The following is a 25308-nucleotide window of genomic DNA, read 5'->3' on the forward strand; positions in this document are numbered from 1 at the left end:
TTTGCCCATCCAGATTCTCAAAACTACACGGGGGCTTATTATTTTTGACTTTTAAAGAATGTGCATGGGGGGGAAAGAGGAAGACCCAACGAGAGATGGATGGACTCAATAAAGAAAGCCACAGCCTTCAATTTGCAAGATCTGAACAAGGCTGTCAAAGATAGGACTTTTTGGAGGACTTTCATTCATAGGGTCGCCATGGGGCCATTTATTCATGGAAGGTTTTGCATTGGATTTGTCACTCTCTAGATGCCCATTTTCCCCATCTGAATTCTCAAAACTCTGCAGGGCGGCTTATTGTTGAGTTTTGAGAATATGGATGGGGGGGGGGGGAAAGTGCATCGAAAGAGTGGCAAATCCAATGCAAAACCTTCCACGGATAAACCTTGACGGCACTTCACACACACACACACACAAGAACTACATTTCCCAGCCTGCTGCGGGAGAAGGGGCTCACCCCCTTTCTTGCTGCAGGTTGATCGCCTGGGCTGCAGAGGAGCGAAAGAGAAAACGGTGCAAAAAAAGGCAAGGGGGGGGGGGGTTGGGGGGAGAGGCAGGAGGAGAAGGACCCCCTCGGCTGGCGAATGATGCATGCACTAGGCGAGCTCTGAGAGCATGGCCGTGGAAGGTAAGGGCTGCCTTTTCTTTTCGGTCGCCCCACCTCCCTCCTGCACCCGCTTCCATTCCTCCTCCTTACCTGAGCGGGGACGAGGACAGGAGAATCGCCGGCTGGAAAGGGCCAGGGCGTCGATCCGATGGAGAGGAGGAGGAGGAGGAGGAGGAGGAGGAGGAGGAATTTGCAAAAAGGCGCCCGGGCTGGGCGGAGAGGCGTTTTGCATGCATGGGCGCCGGGCTGTGGAGGAGCGACCCGAGACCGGCCAGAGAGGGACCCCCTCCCACCTTTGCCTGCAAGGTGCACCTTCGCACCTTGGCCTGGCTGGGGCATGCTGTGTGTGTGTGTGTGCGCGTGTCAAGTGCCGTCAAGTCGCTTCCGACTCATGGCGACCCTATGAATGAAAGTCCTCCCAAATGTCCTGTCTTTGACAGCCTTGCTTGCTCAGATCTTGCAAATTGAAGGCTGTGGCTCCCTTTATGGAGTCCCTCCATCTCTGGTTGGGTCTCCCTCTTTTCCTGCTGCCCTCCACTTTTCCTAGCATGGCTGTCTTTTCCAGTGACTGTCTTTTCCCAGGGGCATGCTAACGGCCTGCAATCGCCTCTGCAAGCTTTGAACCCCAACTTCTTTGGAAAGCAAGGCGGTTTTGTTTTTGTTCAAGAGGGCTCTGTGCCTACTGCATGATCGACCCCCCCCCCAAAAAAAAATGATATGAAGGCTCACTCCTCCTTTGCTTTCCTCCCCAAATGTGAGTGTTGTAACTGGTGACCCTGGGCCTTGTTTGTGTTGATATATATATATTTCACAGTGCTTCTTAAAAGTGACTAAAGTATCCTGTAATTTTTTTTTTTTTGTTATCTGCCACTCCAATTCAGGGCTTAATTTGAGCTCCATACACTGGTTTTTAATGTTAAGTCTTTTTTGAAAAAGCCAGTCACGCACATGTGAAGTTAAAGAAGAGTACTGTTGAACATTACTTCAGTTAAGGGGTGTGGCTTTCAGGTAGGCCTATGCTTGGAACCTGTTCAAGGCCAACAGAACTGCAGCATAAATAGCACCTTCCCCTACCCCCTTGCACTTCAGTGTTCTGTGCCCCCCCACCCAGTTGTGCACCTTTGAGTCACTGGACCCCCCCCCCAGAAGGCAGCAGTGAAAGAAGAGAATTGTCAAAATTGTCCTCCTCCTCTTCCATGAGTGGAATGGAAAGCAGGGTTAGGATAGGCCGTCATGATTAAGCATGCCATCTTAAAATACCTATTACACTGAAGCAGTGACTTCCTTTCCTTATGGAATTCAAGGTAGTGCATCCAGAAATCTCTCACCCAGAGGCCTAGGAGAGGGACCATTGCTCTCTCCAGGATCGGAGGAGCATGCTTAATATAGTAGTTCCCGAAGGGTAAAAAGCCTAAACGCCACTGGGTTGTCGAAGACTTTCATGGTCATGGTTCTCTCTCCAGGATCGGAGGAGCATGCTTAATATAGTAGTTCCCGAAGGGTAAAAAGCCTAAACGCCACTGGGTTGTCGAAGACTTTCATGGTCATGGTTCATTGGTTCTTGTAGGTTATCCGGGCTGTGTGACCGTGGTCTTGGTATTTTCTTTCCTTACGTTTCGCCAGCAGCTGTGGCAGGCATCTTCAGAGGAGTAACACTCAGTGTCTCTCCTCTGAAGATGCCTGCCACAGCTGCTGGCGAAACGTCAGGAAAGAAAATACCAAGACCACGGTCACACAGTCCGGATAACCTACAAGAGCCATTGGCTCTTTTTATTTAGTTGCTACTTTTTATTTAGTTGCTACTATTTATTTAGTTGCTACTATTTATTTAGTTGCTACTTTTTATCTTGCCCTTCTAGCAGTTCAGAGTGGCGTACACCGGTTCCCACTTCTCCATTTTACCCTCACACCAACCCTAGGAGGTAGGCTAGGCTGAGAGTGAGAGACTGGCCCATTTTACATATTTTTCTTTGCTGCACAAAATATTTCTCGCTGCCCTCTTCATTTTTTTTTCCAGAAACCCTTTTGATTCTCTCTTTTCAAGATCTTTCCGCAGTTCTCTATCTCCCCAACCTGCACCCCTTCCCATATACCACTAACATCCTTAAAAATGAAAAGAAATTCCAGGATCGTGGCATCCGGGTGTTCTGAATTTTGACGTATCTCCAATGAAGAAAAATATAATCGAGGGATCTATCCTTTTGAAGCCTGAAGACAGCTTTATCGTTAATACTAATTTGTTAATTCCACAACTCTTATAAAGGTTGAGGCAGTCAATTAAAACGATCCTGAAGAGTTGGTTTTGCCACACCCAACGGCTTTGCCAATCCCAGTGGGATTTTTTGACTATTTTTCTTCTTCTTTGAAGATGAAGGCACCACGCTTGCATGCCATATTACGAAGGGTGGGGGCGGCTTTGGTCTGCAAGCCCAAAGGCCTTTATGCATTCAGAACCAGTCATGTGGTTCTGAGGATCTTGTCTTATGAAAATAAACAACAGAAGAACTAAAGGAGAAGCCAGATAAAAATACAGTAAAAGCAGCAGTACTGTCCATAAGCCAGTGTGAAAACATAGACACGTGTGAACGAACACGGCCGTTTGCTTTTTAGAAGTGGCATTCATGTTGTTGTTTCGGGAAATTAAACTTTAAAAACTCTAAAGTCCTACTGATTTCTTCCCCCTTCCGCAAATCTAGAGGGACGTGTCTCCTTGGAGAGCTTTCCCACAGTGACGGGTTGCACCAGAAAAGGTGGTTCCATTGGCGGGAATCCATAGGAGATCATGCATTTGATGGAGATATACCGACATATGTATTTTCACTGTCATTGTTGCTGCTGCTAAAGAGGCCAGACAGATTTAACTTCGAAGGAGTAGCTTGTTTCTTCAGCAGCGGGGACTGAAATTGTGAAAACAGCAAGAGAAGCCATGCCCTTTCTTTGGATACTGTTCAGAAAGTTAAATATCCCGAACATCCCTTGATTTTGGTGGGATTAAAAAAATGCTCTTAATTTTCTGTGAGTACTACCGTGGCGCAGAGTGGTAAACTGCAGTACTGCAGTCAAAAGTTCTGCTTATGACCTGAGTTTGATCCCCACAGAAGTCTCATCTCTTGCCTTGATAACCCCATGAGGTGGAACTGCCGTGAGTCCGCTGTGACTTGATGGCACATTTTACTTTTAGTAAGTTGTATGTGGAAGTGTATTCCATTGCAACCAGTGAAATGTATCGCTAGATATAACTGCGTGTTCCAGACAGGAACGACCATTGCTTAGCTACTCCATGCTTGAAGGTTTGTATCTCGGTAGAAAAAGCATCTCTGTTTATGGAGATAATGGAAGTTCTAGCTGTGATGTTCCATTTGTGAAATCTCCCTCTGTCATGCAAGTTATATCCACACAAGTTCCTTTGATTCTTTCAATCACTACAACTGTATTTGCAGTACAGGGTTAACTGCTTTCTGGCTAAGCATTGGCTGCTTTCCCATTTCGCCTGGGGACAAGTTAGTCCAGAAAATGCACCTAATTTCCTGGTTGCTTGAATCAGCATGGCAAAGGTGTTCCTTATTAAACAGCAACAGGAAGTGGTTTGGGTTGACATTCAAGTTGCTGTTGTAAGGCAAAAAACATTTATGGAGAAACTTGAGAGGTTAGAGCAGTGATTCACAATGTATTGTGCTGTAAAGTCACGTTGGATGCAACATGCATCGACATAACCATTTGAGCAGGAAGTCCCTGTGCACTGTTGATCTTCCCTCACTCTGCTAATATATGAGCAGTGATATAATAAGAAAAACACAAGAAGAGCCCCATGGGATCAGACCAGTGGTCCACCTGGTCCCGCATCCTGTCTCACTCAGTGGCCGACCAGTTCATCTGGAGGGCCAACAACAGGGCATAGAGGCTGAGGTCTTCCCCTGGTCAGCATGGTGTAGTGGTTAAGAGCAGTGGTTTGGAGTGGTGGACTCTAATCTGGAGAACTGGGTTTGATTCTCCACGCTTCCACATGAGCGGCGGACGCTAATTTGGTGAACTGGATTTGTTTCCCCACTCCTCCACATGAAGCCATCTGGGTGATCTTGGGCTAGTCACAGCTCTCTCAGCCCCACCTACCTCACAGGGGAGGGGAAGGGAAGGTGATTGTAAGCCGGGTTGATTCTTCCTTAAGTGGTAGAGAAAGTCAGCGTATAAAAACCAACTCTTCTCCTTCTCCTCCCCCTCATCTTGCCTCCTCCTCCTCCTCCTCCTCTTGCCTCCTCCTCTTGTCTCCTGGAAGTGATATTCAGGGGTTTACCATCTCTGAATGTGGAGGTTCCCTTTAGTCACATGGCTAGTAGCCACTGATAGACCTGTCCACCCAGAATCTGTCTGATCCTCTTTTAAAGTTGTCTGTGGTTATGGCTATCACTACATCTTCTGGCAGCAGAAGGTTATTCCATAATAAATGTAAAGGAATGAACTAAAGAAAGGTGCTGGATTTTTTTGACCTAGCTCACCCTAGAGAAGGTGCCATTCCAGAAAGGATCCCAGAATAATCTCCATTTCCCAGAAAGTAATTTGCAGTGTTGGCTGGTGGGATGCTGGGGGCATCCAGATTATCTCGCAGTTGCAAGAAAGATTCCCATCCATTACTCTAGGATCAAGACATTACATACTAGGGTTGCCAGGTCCTTCTTTGGCACTGGTGGGAGGTTTTTGGGGCGGAGCCTAAGGAGGGAGGGGAGGGACTTCAATGCCATAGGGTCCAATTGCCAGTCGCCATTTTCTCCAGGTGAACTGATCTCTATTGGCTGGAGATCAGTTGTAATACCAGGAGATCTCCAGCTAGTACCTGGAGGTTGGCAACCCTATTATGTACACTTGAGTGTTGATTAATGCATGCCTCCAGTTTTAATCCAGAAAAAAAGCCTGGTGTTTGAGATAGTATCAGTTTGGAAGGCACTGACTCAGACCATGTGTTCCTTACGTACAATACGGACACCACATTACGAATGGACAATACATTATGGGGCTGATATGCTCAGTGTTGCCAGCATGGAAAGAGATTGGGGTGATTATCTCTAAAGGATATGCGCTCGGCATTGATGAGGAGTTTGCATTTCTATCTTACATTTACAAAAGGATTATTTTGTAGGCGGCTGGTTGAGGAGAAGTATACAGGCAGTCTTTAAATACAAGTCCATTGAGACAGCCTCTGTGCCAGGCTGGGGCTATTTTTAGGCCTTAGAGTTTCAACAATGTTCCTTTAACTGCTTGCTTCCTTCAAATCGGAATGAAAGAAATAGGTCAGAGGCAGCAACGGAAAGCTTTTTGATCCTTGTGTGAATTATTTGCATCCTCCTTCCTTTTTGGTTTGAGTATTGGGGGGAAAGAAGTTGTCTGGGGAGATAAATTTGAATAAATGTATTCTTACTCAAAAATCTGAGCCAGGCAAAGATAACTCAGCAGGGTATTTAGTACAATTAACTCCATGGAATTTTTGCCATTGCCTGTCAGCGTAGGAGATCCAAGCCCTTATAAGAAAGGCACTGGAGCTCAAAGTGAATCGCAGTGGGAATTGCAGTGGTGTCTTTTGTAGGAAGGCTGCATTAAAAAAAAACCACACCGTGGCCCTTTTGTGTAAACCCAAGTATCAGCCCAACAATCTCTCTTAACCATTCCCTCATCGTGGGCCATCTGATTCATCATGTTTAGAAACTGGCCATTCTCAAGTGATGGCTCTGATATTATGGAATAGCCTTCCTGACACTTTACCTCAGATCTTTCCTCCTAAATTTTAGGAAAGCATGTATAACCTCCCAATTTTGGAGAGTCTTTCTGCTCATTTTTTGAGGGTCAATGATCCCTTCAGTCTGTAAAAAAAAAGTAAGGTAAAGGTCCCCTGTGCAAGCACCGGGTCATTCCTGACCTATGGGGTGACGTCACATCCCGACGTTTCCAAGGCTGACTTTTGTTTACGGGGTGGTTTGCCAGTGCCTTCCCCAGTCATCTTCCCTTTACCCCCATCAAGCTGGGTACTCATTTTACCGACCTCGGAAGGATGGAAGGCAGAGTCAACCTTGAGCCGGCGACCTGAAACCGACTTCCATTGGGATCGAACTCAGATCGTGAGCAGAGCTTGGATTGCAGTACTGCAGCTTACCACTCTGCGCCACGGGGCTCCGGGGCTCCCTTCAGTCTGTAATGGCTTTAAATTAAAATACTGGCAGATGGTTGTAGTTACGATCTGGTGAATTTATTGAATAATTGACTGTGGGGTTGAGTGTTTGGCTTCCTTTATTTTTATTGAACTGATCTCTTGTTATTAGCAGCCTTGACTCTATTGGAAAGGAGAGGAATACATAGTTCAAATTAATAATATGCTCAAGATCTTTGGTGATATGAGCTTAATAATAAAGGAAATTAATAAATAAAGAAGTGGTTTGTGCTGTCTCCAAGAGAGTATATCATACTTGCTATCACCAGTAATGTGTACAGAGAGTAAGAACCAAAATGTTGAATGAATGGGTACAGGAGTGGGTGAGTTATTCTGGAGAATACCAGTATAGCATTGTCTTTTAAGGGACGGGAGCATTTTTGAGTCCAGTTCTTATCATATGATATCTATTTGAGTGTTAAGTAAAGTTTTTTTCCACACATTAACCTCTTTGTGTCATCGTTCTATAAAGTTTGCAGTAGCAAACTATTTCACTGTTGTCTTTTTAATCAAAACAGCTTGGAGAGTGGGATGTAGTGGAGGGAATAAGCCACAGGAGGTGAGGAATTATTTTTGGAAAGGAATTTTCAGTCTTAGTGGCCAATATGTACAAGAGTTATTGAAGGCACAAAAGAAAGAATCAGCAACATGATATGAATGGAGCTAGGAGTTACAGTAAAGCCAACTACCAAATATTTTTAGAAAATCTAATATCATTTATAGAGTGGATGTTGTATGCTAGATAGTATTTTACTATTATTATTATTATTTACAAAATTTATATCCCATCATTGTCCCCTTGTAGGGGCTGTCAAAGCAGCTAACAGTTTAAACCTTGTACAATAAAATTACATTATAAGACCATTAAAATCACACACACCCCAACATGCATCATTAAAACAACTTTTTAAAAAGTTAAAAAACAGTTAAAATGCACACACACAAAACAGTTAAAATACATGCAAAACATAAAAACATTGGTTAGGGAGGAGGGATCATTGAGGGAATGCCAAACAAAATGAATAAAGTCTGTTGGCAGAAGACGGCAACAGAAAGGGACAGACAAATCTGCCTGGGAAGGACGTTCCAGAGCTTTGGTGGCAGGACCAAGAAAGCCCTCTCTCGGGTTGACACCCACCTAATCTCAGAAGGTGGGGGCACCTGAAGAAGGGCCTCCGAAGTTGGTCAGGCGGGTTCATAATGGATTAGACAGTTATTATTATTACTATTTGCTATATTTTGAACTTTCCCTTCTTCCATGATGCTCATGAAGACGTACACAATACAGATGAAGCTGCCTTAAACTAAATCAGACCCTTAGTCCATCAACATCAGTATTGTCTACTCAGACTGGTAGCAACTCTAGGGTCTCGGGTGGAGATCTTGCACATCAGCTATTACCTGATCCTTTTAAATGGAGGTGCCGGTGATTGAACCTGGGACCTTCTGCATGCCAAGCAGACACTCTGTCACTGTGCCGTAAACTCTACCGTACATTGGTCTTTTCTCTCAGTTTTATCCGCACAACAACTCTGTGAGATAGGCTAGACGGAGAGAGAATGACTGGCCCAAGGTCAACCAGTGAGCCACATGGCTGAGAGGGGTTTAAACCTAGGTCTCTGCTGTCATTCTCAAATATTCTAGGCCTTACTCTATAGTGGAGAAAGCTAAATCTCGTGATTCTTAACCTTTATCTATTTATTTATTTATTTATTTGGAAGAGCTGTATGTTCCCGCTCCAGACCTGCTTAAGGAGGCTCGCAACTAAAACAGAATTAAACAAACAGCAGTAAAAACAAATAATATCAAACAAATAAATTCAAATAAAAATAAAATCTGGGAAAATAGACCAATGAAAGCAAGGCAGGTTATAAAAGCATATAAAACAGAGCTGTCCAAAATCACGTTCATAAAACAGTTCTCCGGCTAGGACTAACAGCTAAACAAGATGGAATGCCTTAGGGCACAGCTAGATGTGATGCTGACCCTGGGTTTGCCCAGGGTCATGTTTCCATTTTGTAGTGCCAAGGAAAGCTGTCTAAGAGTACCAGAAGGGCCCGATTCTGGTTGGGAGCACAGTGTCATTGGTTTTCCACTGTGGCATTCGATTTACCTTTTCCCGTATTTAGTTCCTCTTAGGTAGAAAGGTGGCTATTGAATGTTTTCAATAAATATTATTCACTTGTATCCTGCCCATCTCCCCACTGGAGATCCACAGTGGCTTACGTCATTCTCTCCTCCATTTTATCTTCATAATAACTCTGAGGTAGGTTAGGCTGCAAGTATATCACTGGCCCAAGATTGCCTAGGGAACTTCTATAGTAGAAATGGGGTTCGACCCTGGGTCTCCCAGATCCTAGCCCAACACTAACCACTACACCACACTGGTTCTCTTAACTAAATGAAGGACAATATTCTCGTGTATCAATGAAAGACTTTTCCAGTATACATTTATGATTCATACTTCAAGCACCAGGTCGCCGCTTGATTTTTCACCAGGAATAAAGAATATAAAAACGATCCTGGGTTTGGTTGGTAGGCATGTTATACAGCAACCTTCCTGAAGCCCAGCAATTTTGGGGCTGGTCAGAGCCTGGGTGGGAGACCTACTGGGAACCCTACATAAACCACCAGACTATACATGAAACCCATCACATCTTTGTAATATCTGCATTGCCATTTTAGGATACTGAAAGCCTTCAAATGCTTTGGGTCTCAGTGTCTTCAGGAAATATGTTTGTTGCGGCAGGATGGGAACTGCTAATCTGGAAAGAACAGATTTGTTGAGAGAGATTCGAAATAACGCAGTGTAGAGTGTTTGTCAAAGCCTTGCATAGCTAACCTGTGACTGAGTATTGTATTGAATGGGGAACCTGCTTGTATGTTTCAGTTTACTTTCCTATTTGGGCTTTCGGTGACTTTATTGAAATCTCTTTATGCTTTTAATTAATGTTCTTAACAGTTTTTGTAATGAGACATTTGCCTCGTAATTCAGTAAATCCTCAGATTCCCCAATCATGGAAGCGGCCGCCTGGTGTTGATACTGTTCTAGTGTCTCCTATTCCTCCATGGTATCTGTATTAAGTGTGGTCGGGATTAGATCATTCACTCACACCCATACCTGCCCCTGAAAGAGCATCCTACTACTTTGGATGTCTTCCAAAAATAGGCTAATGAATGGTTGTCTCCATATTCACTTGACTGGTTTTCTCCAGTCTATTGTTCATGTTTTTGTCCTGGCCCTTCTTCTAAGCCATTCAGGGAAGTGTATGTGGTCTCCCCTCCCATTTTATCCTCATAACAATCCTATGAGATAAATTAGGTTGAGAGACAATGACTGGCCTAAGGCCACGCTTCCCCCTTTTCCTCCTTTCAGTAAATTTGTTTACGTAAAATATTTTTAGCCCACCTTTCCCTTGCGGCTCAAAGCAGTGTACAGTTTCAAGATTAACAACATGCAATGTACAATAAATAAAAACACCTTAACCCCACTCCAAGAATATGCCTGCAGCTTAAACCCCATTAAAACCCCTCACACATAAAACAGCCTAGCAGTGCCTCCTAAAAATCTCTACAGACAGTACCCCCCTAAACCTTTCAAGGTAGGAGCCACCATAGAGAAGGAATGGGCTCTAGCACTGGAGTCCCCAAGCCTGAAGGGACTTTTGGCATTTTGAGCATGGGGAAAAAACGCTTCCGTAGGAGGCAGAGCCAAACCCCAAATGGCTTCCGCATGGGGCAGAACAAAGGGAATACCTTTGAGAGAGAGCCAGCATGGTGTAGTGGTTAAAGAGCAGCGGACTCTAATCTGGTGAACTGGGTTGGTTTCCCCACTCCTTCACATGAAGCCTGCTGGGTGACCTTGGGTTAGACACAGTTCTCTTTGAGCTCTCTCAGACTCACTTACTTCGCAAGGTGTCTGTTGGGAGGAGAGGAAGGGAAAGAGATTGTAAGCCGGTTTGATTCTCCTTAAAAAGGTAGAGGAAATCGGCATATAAAAACCAACTCTTCTTTTTCTTCTCTTTCTTCACACATCCTGAGAAGAAGGAATGCCTGTAGGGGGGATGGAACCACACACTGACTAAGGAAATTCCAGGTGGTTTCTATTCCTCCTGATCCTCCAGAGCATCTGGAATTTTGTTTCTTCTTCTTGGCAGCCCGGACCGCAGATATTCTTTGCTGCGGATGAATAATGTAATATCGTTATACACTCTCCAAAAGTAATTTTGGGTAGGTGTGAGATTGAAGTGTAATCTTCAGCTTTACTTCTTTGAAAACGTTTTATTATGACTATTATAAGCCTGGGGAACGATGTTCTAATGAAATGACCTCTTGGCCCTGACCTTACATCGTGAGCAGTGGTCGGCACTGCAAATTACCCAGTGTATCTCTCATGTGTAAGCCCTGGATGCTTGGATTTGAAACGTCAGCCAGTATTGGGGCTTTATTCTGTAGAGTTTGGTGTTTTCAGAGTTTTTGCTCCACGTTCCTAATGGGATGGGTTCGAAGGCATCCTAACCTGGTTCATGCATGCGGGAGGAACGAGGTGGGAATGCAGTGGCAGAACGCCAGGTTGCGTGATGTTTGTGCTGCTCACGTGGGGTTGGATTCTGCTAGCTTTTCTGCTGCTGAAAAAGAGAGCAGGGGGTTCCCCCTTGACCCCAACAAACCTGTGCTGAGCATCGTGGGACCTGCATGAAGAAAAACCACGTGGAATAGGGGCTGTATTCCAGTGGTAGAGTCTGATCTGGAGAACCGGGTTTGATTTCCCACTCCTCCACATGAGCGGCGGAGGCTAATCTGGTGAACCCGGTTGGTTTCCCCACTCCTACACACAAAGCCAGCTGGATGACCTTGGGCAAGTTACAGCTCAGAGCTCTCTCAGCCCCACCTACCTCACAGGGTGTCTGTTGTGGGGAGGGGAAGAGGAAGGTGATTGTAAGGCGGTTTGAGTCTCCCTTAAGTGGTAGAGAAAGTCGGTGTATAAAAACCAACTCTTCTTCTAGTAAGGAGGTGAGTTGTGTGAAATTGAGTGATTGTAGCTTGCTGGATAAAACTGGTGCCAGAGTTAAGGTGGAAATCATAGAATCATAGAATCGTAGAGTTGGAAGGGACCACCAGGGTCATCTAGTCCAACCCCCTGCACAATGCAGGAAAAGTTGACTTAGAGTGCCCATAATTTTTTTCCAGCATGAGTGCATGTGTAAGTGCCTTCTCTTAAAAGAAAACACAGAAGACACATTCACAAATAAAGCAGAAGAAGAACAGCCACAAAGAGAAGTTCTTTCTCTGCAACAGAGGGATTCAGACCTCTCTTCCTTTCAATAGACGTTGAGTATCAGGTCTGCCAGAGTTAGTGGTAAGAGCGTATGTCAGTCTTAATCCTTCAGTGTGCATGATAGGAGCTCTTCTTCAATACCACAACCCAATCTCAGGCCACACCCTCCAGTAATTCAGATTAAATCCTGATACGTATTTGGTGAATTTTTATGCCATCTTTCATCCAAGGAGTTTAGGGTGGTGCACTTGATTCTCCCAACCCCCAGTTTATCTTCACAGCAGCCCTATGAGGTAGGCTAGGCTGAGAGAGAATGACTAGCCCAAGATCAGACATTAAATTTCATAGTGAGTGGGGATTTGAACCCAGGTCTATCCTGTCCTAGTCCAGCACTCTAACTGTTATACACTGCACCTTAGTTGGTCAAAGAAAGGCGAGTCTGTCTATTGAACAGTTGATAGACAGACTCAAGTACAGCTCCTTGAGTCACAGTCTCATTTTCTAGGGTACAGAATTGGGGTCAGCACCTGGAAGGGTGAGGAGGGGCTGTGGCTCAGTGGAAGAACGTCTGGTTGGCATATTAAAGGCCCCAGGTTCAATCCCTGGCATTTCCAGTTAAAAGGGTCAGGTTATGTGGAAGATCTCTTCCTGAGACACTGGGAGAGCTACCAGTCAGTAGACAGTACTGACCTTGATGGGCCCAAAGTTCTTATTCAGTATGAGGCAGCTCCGGGTGTTCATGTATGTGTATTTGGGAGTCTGGGTCCTCACTAAACGGGCACTTTAAAGGGTCAGGGGTCTCTACTACCTGACGGCCACTTCCAAAACATCTCATGGCACTTGGGCATGCAGACAGTTCTGAGGCTGTTGGTTGCTGACCCCTCGTCTAGACGGACTCCATCCTCTGTCCTTATTTTGCTTACCCTCTCGGGATGGAGTCCTCACCTCTTTTGAATACAGAGAACAGCCAAAAAGCTTGAAAGAAATGTAAGCCAGCCTTATTGGTCAACCAGGTGGAGGCATACAGATTCAGCTACAACATCCTTTTCCATTTGTGAGACACAATTCTTTTAAAAAAAAAAAGTTGTATGCATTCATTTTTCCCTGCAACTGGTTTAAATTGAATCATTTTGGATTTGGGTTTCCTTGATCTCCATTGATTTCAATGGGAATAATCAAATTAAATGCAAAAATTGCCACTCCCCTTATTATTAGGCTGCCTCCAATCTGGCTAACATTGCTTTAAAAGCCATGTAACTTTACCCTGAATAGTCCTCCAAACCATCCCAGAGTTTCAGTTACATAGCTAGGGTACATCTGGAAGGATAATTTGTATCTATTCTTTCCTTTTTTTATTAGGCATGTGACCAATACCCCCGCTTGACTTAATTTGGGATAGAACTTCACCTCTCTGGGGAAATTGTGAATTGCTTGCCTAGTGGCTTTTGGAAATGTAAGAATTTAATGTCACCTGCGGCCCTTGTGAATACATCTGGTCCCTTCTTGACGGACCAATTAGTTTGGTTTGAAGTCTCTATTTTTGGCTATTCTCTAAGGTCGGAATGGGCACCTGGGAGTCCTGGTAAGAATGTCTGGGTAAGTTCTCTCAGGCAAGGATTCCTCAGGGGAACGTCGGGCATCGTTTACAGCTTGATATCTGCTATAAAGGAGTAATAGTCTTACAATCAAGTATTTTGGAGGCTTTGAGAGTTTCATCTGAGGAAGCTTAGTGGTAGCAAGACATATTCAGACAGTGGAACCCAATGAGGTGGTTGAATTTTGTGGTGGTAGACCTCGAATAGTGGAGGCCAGTAGATGACCCTTTTGCCTAGGGCAATGGTTCACCCCAGCTGTTGATGTGGAGGATCTCCACCCGAGACCCTGGGGGCTCTCTTCAGCCAGAGTGGATGATACTGACTTTGAGTCAGAACTTTGGCCTGTCAACATAAGGCAGCTTCATGTGTTCAAATCAATCTCCTTTGTTCTTTGTGACTTTGGACCCCAGCTTTAATTATGGGTGGCTGGGGTCCTGGCCCTGCACAACAGTAATGGCGCATTCCTGAGCCCTTCAGCCGAAAGAGCTCAGGAGGCAAAAAAGGGACTGTGCCGGTGTAAGTGGAACGGCGCAGAGCGGCCCGGATGCCGGCGGGTAGGCCTGGACACCAGTTTCCCTGCGCTGTCGTGGTAGTACCACCCAGGGACGCCAGCTGGGCCTTCCACTGGCGTCCCACCGGCGTAAAGGCCCATGCTGGCATTTCGGGGGGACGTGTCAGCGTCCTGGGGGCATTCTTTCCCTGCTGCCTTCAACTTTTCCTAGCATGATTGTCTTTTCCAGAGACTCTTGTCTTCCCATAACGTGACCAAAATACGACAGCCTCAGTTTAGTCATTTTAGCTTCTAGGGTCAGTTCAGGCTTGATTTGATCTATAACCCTCTGATTTTTTTTTTTTGGCAGTTTAAATTTAAATTATAAATATAAATAAATAACAAACCCCTCTTTCCCTTGTGAAGTACTGGAGAGTCAGAAGTATGTAAATTTCTGCTGTTATTCCTTCCCAACCTTTAGCCAAACATCAATACTCCTAAGGCAGAATGAGTTGTTTTATTTATTTATGTACTTATTTATTTGTGTGATTTAGTTTTCCAAGACAGCTGGGTCATTGGATCATTTGAAGCAAAGTATATATTTATGCATACATATTCTTTGCTAAAGCAGCCTGAGAGCCCAGCCTAGCCTGATCTTATCAAACCTTGGAATTTAAGCAGGGTCGGCCCTGGTTAGTACTTGGATAGGAGGCTACCAAGGAAGTCCAGGGTTGCGATTCAAAGGAAGGCCGTGGTCAGCTTCCTCTTCTCATCTCTTGCCTTGAAAAATCCATGGTCCTGGGGTAACCACAAATTGGTGGTGACTTGGTGGCACACAATTATTATTATTGTTGTTGTTGTTGTTGTTGTTGTTGTTGTGTGCCACCAAGAGCCAGTGTGGTGTAGTGGTTAAGAGCAGTGGTTTGGAGTGGTGGACTCTGATCTGGAGAATGAGGTTCGATTCCCCCACTCCTTGACATGAGCGGCGGACGCTAATCTGGTGAACCGGGTTGGTTTCCCCACTCCTGCACATGTAGCCAGCTGGGTGACCTTGGGCTAGTCACAGTTCTCTTAGAGCTCTCTCAGCCCCATCTAACTCACAGGGTGTCTGTTGTGGGGAGGGGAAGGGAAGGTGATTATAAGCCGGTTTGATTCTTCCTTAAGTGATAGAGAAAGTCAGCATATAAAAACCTCCTCCTTCTTCTTCTCCCCCCCACCAAGGAAGTCCAGGGTTGCTGCGCAGAGGGAGGCCATGGTCAGCTTCCTCTGCTCATCTCTTGCCCTGAAAAATCCATGGTCCTGGGGTCACCACCAATTGGTGGCGACTTGGTGGCGCACAATTATTATTATTATCCTTTTCTATATTTATTTTTTTCCCCTGTGAAACCCAATGTAGCTTCCAAACTTGTCCCCCCCTCCTCCTTTTTATCCTCTAAACAGCCCTGTGAGGTACATTAGGCTGAGAGAGTATGACTGGTTTGTGGTCATCCAGCCAACTTCCATGACAGAGATCAGTAAAATGAAGCTCCCCCCACCCACCCACCCACACACACACACACACACACACACACACACACACACACACACGGGATAGAAATTTAAAGTATAAATATAAATAAATAACAACCCCCTCTTTCCCTTGTGAAGTACTGAAGAGTCGGAATGAACAGTACTTTCCAGCTGCACTTCTGTAGAATTATGCCACTTAACCAAATGTCCTTCAATAAAGTTTCAACCCACTCCCATGTTCTAAGACCTTGTCCAGGGACAGTTTGTAATTTCTTAAACAATTGCATGGCAAAAAAGGAAAGGCCAAAGCAGGTCTGAATTAGAAGGGACTGGAATTCAATCTGTTTGTGTTCATGTTGTATCCCTCGAGTATCCTACAAATGACTAATGGATAGGTTTTGTGTGGGTGGGAACGTCTAAGTTCTTAACTAAAATCCAGATCTCTTGTAATTGAAGCTGGCCCTTTAACTTTTGTATCGAGGAATTAATTATTCAGTTTTTGGCTTGTTAACACAAATCTAATTAGATTTGGAATCTCGGGTATGTCTGCAGTCTTCCTCTCTCCCCCCCCCCCGTTCTCTGCTGATTCTGTTCCTACAGCAACTTTAACATTAACTACACTTGTTGTGTTTACACACACCACTCAAATTTGAAGAAGAGTTGGTTTTTATATGCTGATTTTCTCTGCCACTTAAGAATCAAACCGGCTTACAATCACCCTCCCTTCCTCTCCCCACAACAGATGCCCAGTGAGGTAGGTGGGGCTGAGAGAGTGTGACTAGCCCAAGGTCTCCCAGCTGGCTTCATGTATAGGAGTGGGGAAACAAATCCAGTTCACCAGATTAGAGTTGACCGCTCATGTGGAGGAGTGGGGAATCAAACCCGGTTCTTGAGATAAGAGTCCACCGCTCCAATCCCTGGCATCTCCAGTTAAAGGGACTAGGCGAGTAGGTGATGTGAAAGACCTCTGCTTGAGACCCTGGAGAGCTGCTGCCGGTCACAGTAGACAATACTGACTTTGATGGACCAGGGGTCTGATTCAGTATAAGGCAGCTTCATGTGTTCGTGTGTATTTGGTAATTAACGTAATGTCTCCTATTTACGAAATATCGGTCCCCTACCTTTCCACTCAAAGTAGCCAAAGCAACCGGGGGGGGGGGGGGGTTACTGCACTTGTATTCCCAGCAATGTATTAAGAGTTTGAAAACATTATAAAAAATACTGTTCGCACTTTCTATGTATTCCCACCGATGTATTAAGAGTTTGAAAATGTTATAAAAAATACTGTTCGAACTTTGTTTGGCCCCTTTAGCTGTGAAGACGTCTTCCAACCATTTATCAGCCTATTATCCAAAAACCCTTTTAAAGCAATGTTTTTTATAACGTTTTCAAACTCTTAATACATCGCTGGGAATACAAAGTGCAGTAACCCCCAGAGAAAAATGTGTTTTTAAAATTGTTTTAATCTAATAACGCAATCCTTTTTTAAAAAGCAAAGAAATAAGAGGATTGCCGAGTGCAGTGCAGTCCAATATCCTGTAGTCCCCATTTAAGAGATGAAATACCTGCAAAACTGATCACCTACCCCCAAATAGCCACCCCTTTGGAATTGCTCCAGTCAGGGTGATGCATATCTTGGGGTGCATATAAGAGAAATGGATGCTTCTCCCCCACTCTGTAAATGCAGTGCTGAGCTTAGAGCCTAGCAGGGCTGAGTCTTCTCATCCAAAGGAGAGATGAACTGTCTGACTTGGGCAGGTAGAAGACATAAGGCCTACAGTTTTCTTCTGCACAGAGGCACAGAATGTATTGCCGAGAAATGAAGCGGTACCCTGGCTTAGAGGTAGAGCATCTGCTTTTCAAACAGAAAGTCCCAGGTTTAATCTCCTGCATATCCACTTAAAAGGATTTGGTGATAGGTGATATGAAAAACTTCTACCTGAGACCCCAGAGCATTGTGTGTTATCACCTCCTTGCCTAGTCCCTTTTACTGGAGATGCCGGGGATTGAACCTGGGACCTTCTGCATGCCAAGCAGATGCCCTGCCACTGAGCCACGGCCCCTCCCACAGCCACAGACCTCTCTGCGTGTTATCATGACCTTACCTGTGTATCTCTACTGTTTCTACTTTGTGATACTAACATGGGACAGAAAATTAGGAACTAGCAATCTGGTCGGTCTGAGAGATGACCAGTATTTCCTCTTTTTGATGCTGGAAACTCACTGCAATTCCTTTCCCTCAGCTATCCATTGCAGTCTAAATCCAAATGGTATCGATCTCTCTGTCCACGCGGAAGGCATCAACCTGCAACTTGAAGGTGAGAGGGTGGAATCGACCTCGCTTAAGAAGGAAAACTCATCCAAGTTGCCTGAGTCGAAAGGAACGCCTAAGAGGCAGCAAGTAGAGCCAGAAGCGTCTAAGGTAGGGCATTATACATTGGTACTTTACATTCAGGAGGGGGCTCCTGTTATTCAGTGATAGAACACATGCTAGCTTGGGATGTTAATATTAATTAGTTCGTGAATGGAATGGCAGGCAAAGGTTTTTATGGGACTAAAGGGCTTCTTAGAGATGCCGTACAGAAAAGGAATTAATCGAGATGAACCGCTGTCAGCAATCCATGTGCGAATCATGCACATGTTTATACTAATGCACTAAAAAAAAATTGCACAGAGAATTCCTGTGTATATTTATTACTTACTGTGAGATCTCATGTGGGGCATTTCCTAATAAAAGACTGACAGCAGCCAATATTTGGGCTGTGGAAACATGTTATTAGTAACACAATGTGTTTTCAGTTGTTTATGAGCTTTCTTACAAACAGGGACCCATGAGAAACTCACAGGGAAAATCCCTCCCTGCTCCCTGCTTTGCCCTCTGGCTTCTGATACCTGCCTCCACCCTTTCCTCTCACTGCCACCTCCTCCTCCCATCTATTTCCTTCACATCCTTCTTTTCCTCTCCCTTGTCCGCCTGCTAAGCTCTTGTTACTTAGTCGGACCTTCTTGCTGTACCTGTCCCCTGCTTCCTGCTCTGCATGCCCAGTCAACTGTCCCCCTCAGTCGGCAGGTTGGCTGCTGGAAGCACTGCTGCCTCCCTGGTCCCTGGCCCAACCATCCACCTCAAGCAGCTCATGTGGTGATGTGGCGGTGGCAACAGTTCCTCTTCCCATCCCACTTTCTGCTTCTCTGCCCTCCCATTCGCCCATCCTCCTTTGCTATGCCCGACCTCACCTCTTCTACTTATCCATCAGGCAGTAGTTCCAGCGGAGGTGCATTATTTGCACGGATATTGCACAGATACATGTGCAGACAATGCTCTGTTAAGTCCTCAGCCTGCCTCCCTTTCCCCACCTTGTTTTCTGATTTTTCTGCAAACCGGGGAGGGGTTCCTCCAAGTTTACTGAAAAAAATCTCCCTAGTTGAACATGGCCTCATTCTGCTGATTTAAATATCTGCAGATGGGGCCATGTTGAGAGATATATTGATGTTGTCTCTTCGTTGATCTTGTGTTTTGAATTTTGATGATGGCTGGCTCTTTAGTTATAAAAAGTTGCTGACACTTGGGCTTGTATGAAATCTTGGAGAGAGCTGCTGCCAGTAACCGTAAGACCAATAGTCTGACTCATTAGCCATGTACACACATTACAATGAACTCTCAAACAATTCATGAACAACATACCCATGATTTTTCTTTGTATGCATGTTGAGCAATGTTTTTTGTTGCACTGAACATGCAATTTTAAACTTCGCATATATCCAGGTACTAGTCCCTGTTTTTATATTTAAAGTGAAGACACATTGGTTTAAAGCCTGGCAAGAGTTGTGGATATCTTCCTTACCCTCTTCTCTGAGTCCATGTCTGATCCTGAGAATTTTTATTCTTGGGGCTGAGGGACTTGTGTGAGAGCCAGCGCAGTGTAGAGGTTAAGAACAGTGGTTTGGAGCAGTGGACTCTAATCTGGAGAACCCGGTTTGATTCCCCAATCCTCCACATGAGTGGCGGATACTAATCTGGTGAACCGGGTTGGTTTCCCCACTCCTTCACATGAAGCCAGCTGGGTGAACTTGAGTAGTCACAGCTCTCTTTGCGCTCTCTCAGCCCCACCTACCTCACAAGGTGTCTGTTGTGGGGTGGGGAAGGGAAGGCGATTGTAAGCCGGTTTGATTCTTCCTTAAGTGGTAGAGAATGTCAGCATATAAAAACCAACTCTTCTCCTTCTTCTTCAAGCCTCCCACTTCCCCAACCACTTGGTCCTCTGTGCCAGCCTCAAAGGAGCGAGCATGGCTGATGTAACAGAGACAATTCTGAGTCGCCATATCCATTCTGGTGTGCTTTTCAATGTGTAAGAATGGCAGCTCATCGTATCTCCCTTGTCCACTTGCAATTAATTCAGGATTGCTCCCACCCCAGTTATTTTATTCAGGGTGCCATCAGCATTCCTCAGATAGATGAGAATAGGAATTATAGTCGCTTTGCAAATACCAATAGCTCTATGGGTTGGATCTAAAAAAACCTCTTCCACAGGTGGAAAAGGCAGCTGTGCTGAGAAGAAGAAGAAGAGTTGGTTTTTATATGCCAACTTTCCCTACCACTTAAGGAAGAATCAAACGGGCTTACAATCACCTTCCCTTCCCCTCCCCACAACAGACACCCTGTGAGGTAGGTGGGGCTGAGAGAGCTCTTAATAGAACTGTGACTAGCCCAAGATCACCCAGCTGGCTTCATGCATTAGGAGTGGGGAAACCAACCCGGTTCACCAGATTAGTCTCCGCTGCTCATGTGGAGGAGTGGGGAATCAAACCCGGGTCTCCAGATCAGAGTCCACCACTCCAAACCACTGCTATTAACCACTATACCACACTGGCTCATAGGACCAGCATGAGTGAAAACCATTTGAGAAAGGGGTTGTAGTAAGGAGGGGAATTAGGGCGGTGTGGAGTGAAAAAGCTGTTGCTGTTCAGGAATTCGAGCGCCTATGTGCCAAAGCACTTGGGTGAATTTTTTTAAAAGTCCCAAATGATTAAATATTAAAATAAACAAACAAATAAATTTTTAAAAAGTTCAATCCCTGGGTTTAGATGATACATACAAGTTTCTAATTTTAAGAGCAGAAAGAATAAATTTAATGAGTGAAAAAGCTGATTAGATCCAACTGTATGTCTATTTAAATAATCTCAGCACTAACACACAAAGTAACTGGCATTCCAAACGCCCTAAAACCCCTGGGCAAAATGCAGACAGAATTTAAACAAAAGGAAGATATTCAGCAATAAGCTCAGGCAAATAAGTCACTGAAATAAACAAAACAGAAACACGGTTTTAATTAATATGTTATCCTAGCTAAGATGGCGAAAGCTATACAGGACGAGTATTGAAGAGCCCCAAGGCACTGGGTCAAAGTTTCTGAAGGGCAAAAGTTCTACCTTGTAGATGTGTTGTGGAGACATGGAGAATTTCTGTATGGAAAAAAAAGTTTGCACATCCAACTTGTTCACTTTTGTTGGAATGATTGTCAGCAATAAGGGTTGCCAACCTCCAGGTGGGGCCTGGAGATCTCCTAGAATTAAAATGATCTGCAGACTGCCGAGATCAGTTCTGTTGAAGAAAATGGCTGCTTGGGAGGGTGGACTCTATAGCATCATACCCCACTAAGCTCTCTACCTCCCCAAACCCTGCCCTCTTCAGGCTCCACCCCCAAATCTCCAGAGTTGGCGACCCTGCCAGTAATATTGAGTGATGTTGGGTCAACTGGGATATCCGGCAATCAAATGATCAATCAGTAGGCTAACTCTTTTTTATTTATCACATTTGGAGTGTAGCTGGACTGGTTGTTTTTTATGTGGCCTATGGCAAAACATGGATTGTGCCTTGGTTTCTGGTCTCAGATTTCCAGCCTTATAAATCCTCTTTCTTTAATGAGATGGAGATTCCTTTTTAATTTATTTAAAACCCTTATGACAAAAGGCAGTACCATGTGATGAACGGACCCCTGTGATTCAGTCTGGCTCCTCTAATTAAATCCCTTCTAGGTGTAATATTGCCATTCGTTACCCCTGGTATACATGAAAATATTGTCGGGGGGGGGGGAACGGCATGCCAGAGGAATAGTTTCTTTTTCTTCTTACACTTCTAATTGGTCTGCGTTTCATAGAATCGTAGAGTTGGGAGGGACCACCAGGGTCATCTAGTCCAACCCCCCGCACAATGCAGAAATTTCACAACTACCTTCCCCACACACCTCCAGTGACCCCTACATGCCCAGAAGTTGGCCAAGATACCCTTTCTTTCATGAATTGCCTAAGTTCATAAAATCAGCATTGCTGACAGATGGCCATCTAGCCTCTGCTTAAAAACCTCCATGGAAGGAGCACTTACCACCTCCCGATGAAGCCTGTGCCACTGAAGAACCGCTCTGTTAGAAAACAGTTTGAGGACAGGCAATTTTTTGCTAACGTTTAAGAGCATTCTAGCATTTTAAATTGATAGGACATCACAGTTGACTGCGCTGTCAACTTGGGGGGAAACTAAATTAGCCAGTGCCGCTCACACTTACTGTTTTCATTCTGCTCCCCCCTCCCATTACTGCACGTATTCCTCTTGAGTGGGATTGGGGTCTACAGTTTCTACAGCTGGATTATCTCCTGAGAAGTTCTGTTGCTTCTTTCTTCTAAGTTCTAGACTGCTGAGAAAGCTTCTGCCTTCCTGCTTGTGCCCTTTCTGTGTGAGATCAGAGAAATGGAAGGAGTCATTTCATTTCATTTCATTAACCTTTATTGGCATACCAAAAGACAGAGATAGAAAAAAAAAAACAATATACCTCCAAAGGGCAATACATATAAGTTACAAGTCGGGTTAATAAAACTTTTCTTGTTCTTTAAGAACTCCTGTAAGAAATTCAGCCACGGTAGCCGTAATTTTAGGATCATGGTCACTCAAAAGAAATTTGCATTTCACTTCATTACTCCTGTATGTCTTGTACTGGAGCAAAGTAGATAGCAGTTTATCCCGCAGAGTCACATAGAAGGGGCAATCTAAAAGGATGTGGTCAATTGTATCGAACAAGTTTAAACCGCATGTGCATAGGCGTTCATGTCTAGGGATCTGGAGGTATCGGCCTAAGAGCATCCTAGATGGGAATGCATTAACCCTAGCTAATAGAAAAGCGCAGCGTTGAGAAGGTATCTCTAGGTAAACAGGAAATATCTTGTGGGGCCGGATATCCTGTTCAGTCTGAGTTTGGTCCTCTTGGTCATAGCTTCTCAGCTTCTGTATACAGCACTACCCACTAGAACTGCTTTCCGGTAGTACTGCATGTGTTTGTTTATTGGGGGGGAAATGTATCTGAACACATAGCTTTCAGCCTGATTTACAGATGAATTACTGTTCAGCAAATAAATTTCAAATCACGTTAAAAGAGTCAGCGATAAACTGCTTACAGTGGTTAGCAGCATGTTCATAGTAACAACTTCCCAACGGAAAAATATAGTAGCTCACTGAACACCGGTGGTATGGTTTGGATATCCTCAAGGACTAACTGTGAGCTCTAACAACTTAAAACAACAACAACTGCTGTGTACTGTATTTATTCAAAAGAGGATAGCCCTGAATGTAAGATGGCTCATTAAAAATGGTATACCCCAAAATGTGTTTATTAATGTGCATAACTGTAATTATGAGTACCCAGCTTGCTGGGGGTAAAGGGAAGATGACTGGGGAAGGCACTGGCAAACCACCCCATAAACAAAGTCTGCCTACGAAATGTCGGGATGTGACGTCACCCCATGGGTCAGGAATGACCCGGTGCTTGCACAGGGGACCTTTACCTTTCACTGTAATTATATGCAAATGTAAGAAGACTCGCTCTTTTTTTAAAAGGCATACCTGGGAAAATCCCAGCCTTGCATTTGAGTAAGTGCCGTATTTGTGCACCCAGAGTGCAAGTACATTGCGGCATTTATTTATTTAGTATTTCTTTAAAAGATTTGTATGCCCCCTCTCCAGACTGGCTTGAGGCGGCTCAGAACCAAGACAGTAGAACCGAACTGGGCAAACAGTAATAAAAACCACAAAAACCATACCTCTAAAAAAACAAAAGCAATCAAAATAGCCAACTAAAAGAAAGCCAGGGTATAAAAGCACATGAAAACAGGGCAGTCTAAAATGATGTTGATATACCAGTCATCAGTTCCATTAAAGCTGTTTAAAATGATGAGACCTCTTACTTACGAGCCTGGGTCAAGAGAAATGTTTTGGCCTGGTGTCTAAAGGAGAGTAAAGCATTTTAAAGGCAAGGGGCCACCACTATAAAAGCCTCTGGTAACCACTTGCCTTAAGGCACAGGCACAGAGAGCAGGATTTGAAAAGAGGATCTCAGCTGGTTAGCTGGAAAATAAAGAGGAACTGATTCTCTGGGTACCCCAGCCCCAAGTCCTTTAGGACCTTATAGGTAAGAACCCCCTTTCGCCAAGGCTGTTCAGGTGTGTGAAGTAGCAACAGTATTGGCATAGGCTAACATTCAGCTCATATCTTGATAGATATGATCCACACATAGTTGGACATAGTGTTATTGTAGTCATTTACCCCATATATTTTCCTGTTGGGATGGGAAAATCCAGGAGAAGAATGATTACAATAGTGTAGTTTCCAACACTGTATGGATCTACCACTAGAGCTGTTGTGTGCTGGCCGTTCTTATGAAGTTAATTATGTCCCATTTATTGACCTGGGCCCGCTAAAACGTCTCATTTTCAGACTTTAATAGGCTGGCTTGGATAACACGTCTGCTAAATTTCAGCTTTTTACCTTTACCGTTTGGGAGTGGAATCACAGAGTTGGAAATGGTCTTGAAGAAGAAGAAGAAGAAGAAAAAGAGTTGGTTTTTATATGCTAACTTTCTCTACCATTTAAGGAAGAATCAAACCGGCTTACAATCACCTTCCCTTCCCCTCCCCACAACAGACACCCTGTGAGGTCGGTGGGGCTGAGAGTGACTTGCCCAAGGTCACCCAGCTGGCTTCATGTGGAGGAGTGGGGAAACCAATCCGGTTCACCAGATTAGCCTCCGCCGCTCGTGTGGAGGAGTGGGGAATCGAACCCAGTTCTCCAGATCCGAGTCCACCGCTCCAAACCACTGCTCTTAACCACTACACCTTGTACTATTTAGCACAGGGGTATCCAACTCAATTGTTACGAGGACACCACGTCTAGTCCAGTTGACTAGCTACAGAGGCCTTGACATGTCTGCTCAATCTGAGGACAGAGAGGGAGAGGGGGAGAGGGAGAGAGAGAACCATTCCCCAGGGTAATTAGTTCCATTATTGAACTGCTCTCTCCATTAGGTAGTTTCTTGTAATTTCAGCTGGGATCTGTCCTCCTTAAACCCACTAGGTCTAGTCTTGCGTTCTGGAGCAGCAGAGAAAAGTCTCTGTCCTCTTTTGTGTAATAACCTCTATGCTATTATGTGTCTCCCCCAGCGTGGTGTAGTGGTTAAGAGCAGTGGTTTGGAGCGGTGGACTCTGATCTGGAGAACTGGGTTGGATTCCCTGCTCCTCCACATGAGCGGGAGACACTCCTTACACATTAAGCCAGCTGGGTGACCTTGGGCTAGTCACATTCTCTCAGCCCCACCTACC

General features: G+C 44.7%; 1 protein-coding gene across 1 annotated transcript in view; it reads left to right on the top strand.

Moving 5' to 3' along the window:
• The first annotated feature begins 587 nt into the window (after positions 1-587).
• SAMD12 (sterile alpha motif domain containing 12) overlaps positions 588-25308 on the top strand; it is a 230977-nt gene continuing 206256 nt past the window's right edge. Inside the window, exons 1-2 of the mRNA XM_056854752.1 lie at positions 588-628; positions 17916-18094. Coding sequence (XP_056710730.1) covers positions 616-628; positions 17916-18094 — 192 coding nt within the window. The 5' untranslated portion in view covers positions 588-615. The remainder of the gene's footprint in view (positions 629-17915; positions 18095-25308) is intronic.

Source organism: Euleptes europaea, chromosome 8 (genome assembly GCF_029931775.1).
Source record: "Euleptes europaea isolate rEulEur1 chromosome 8, rEulEur1.hap1, whole genome shotgun sequence".
Classification (NCBI taxonomy): domain Eukaryota; kingdom Metazoa; phylum Chordata; class Lepidosauria; order Squamata; family Sphaerodactylidae; genus Euleptes; species Euleptes europaea.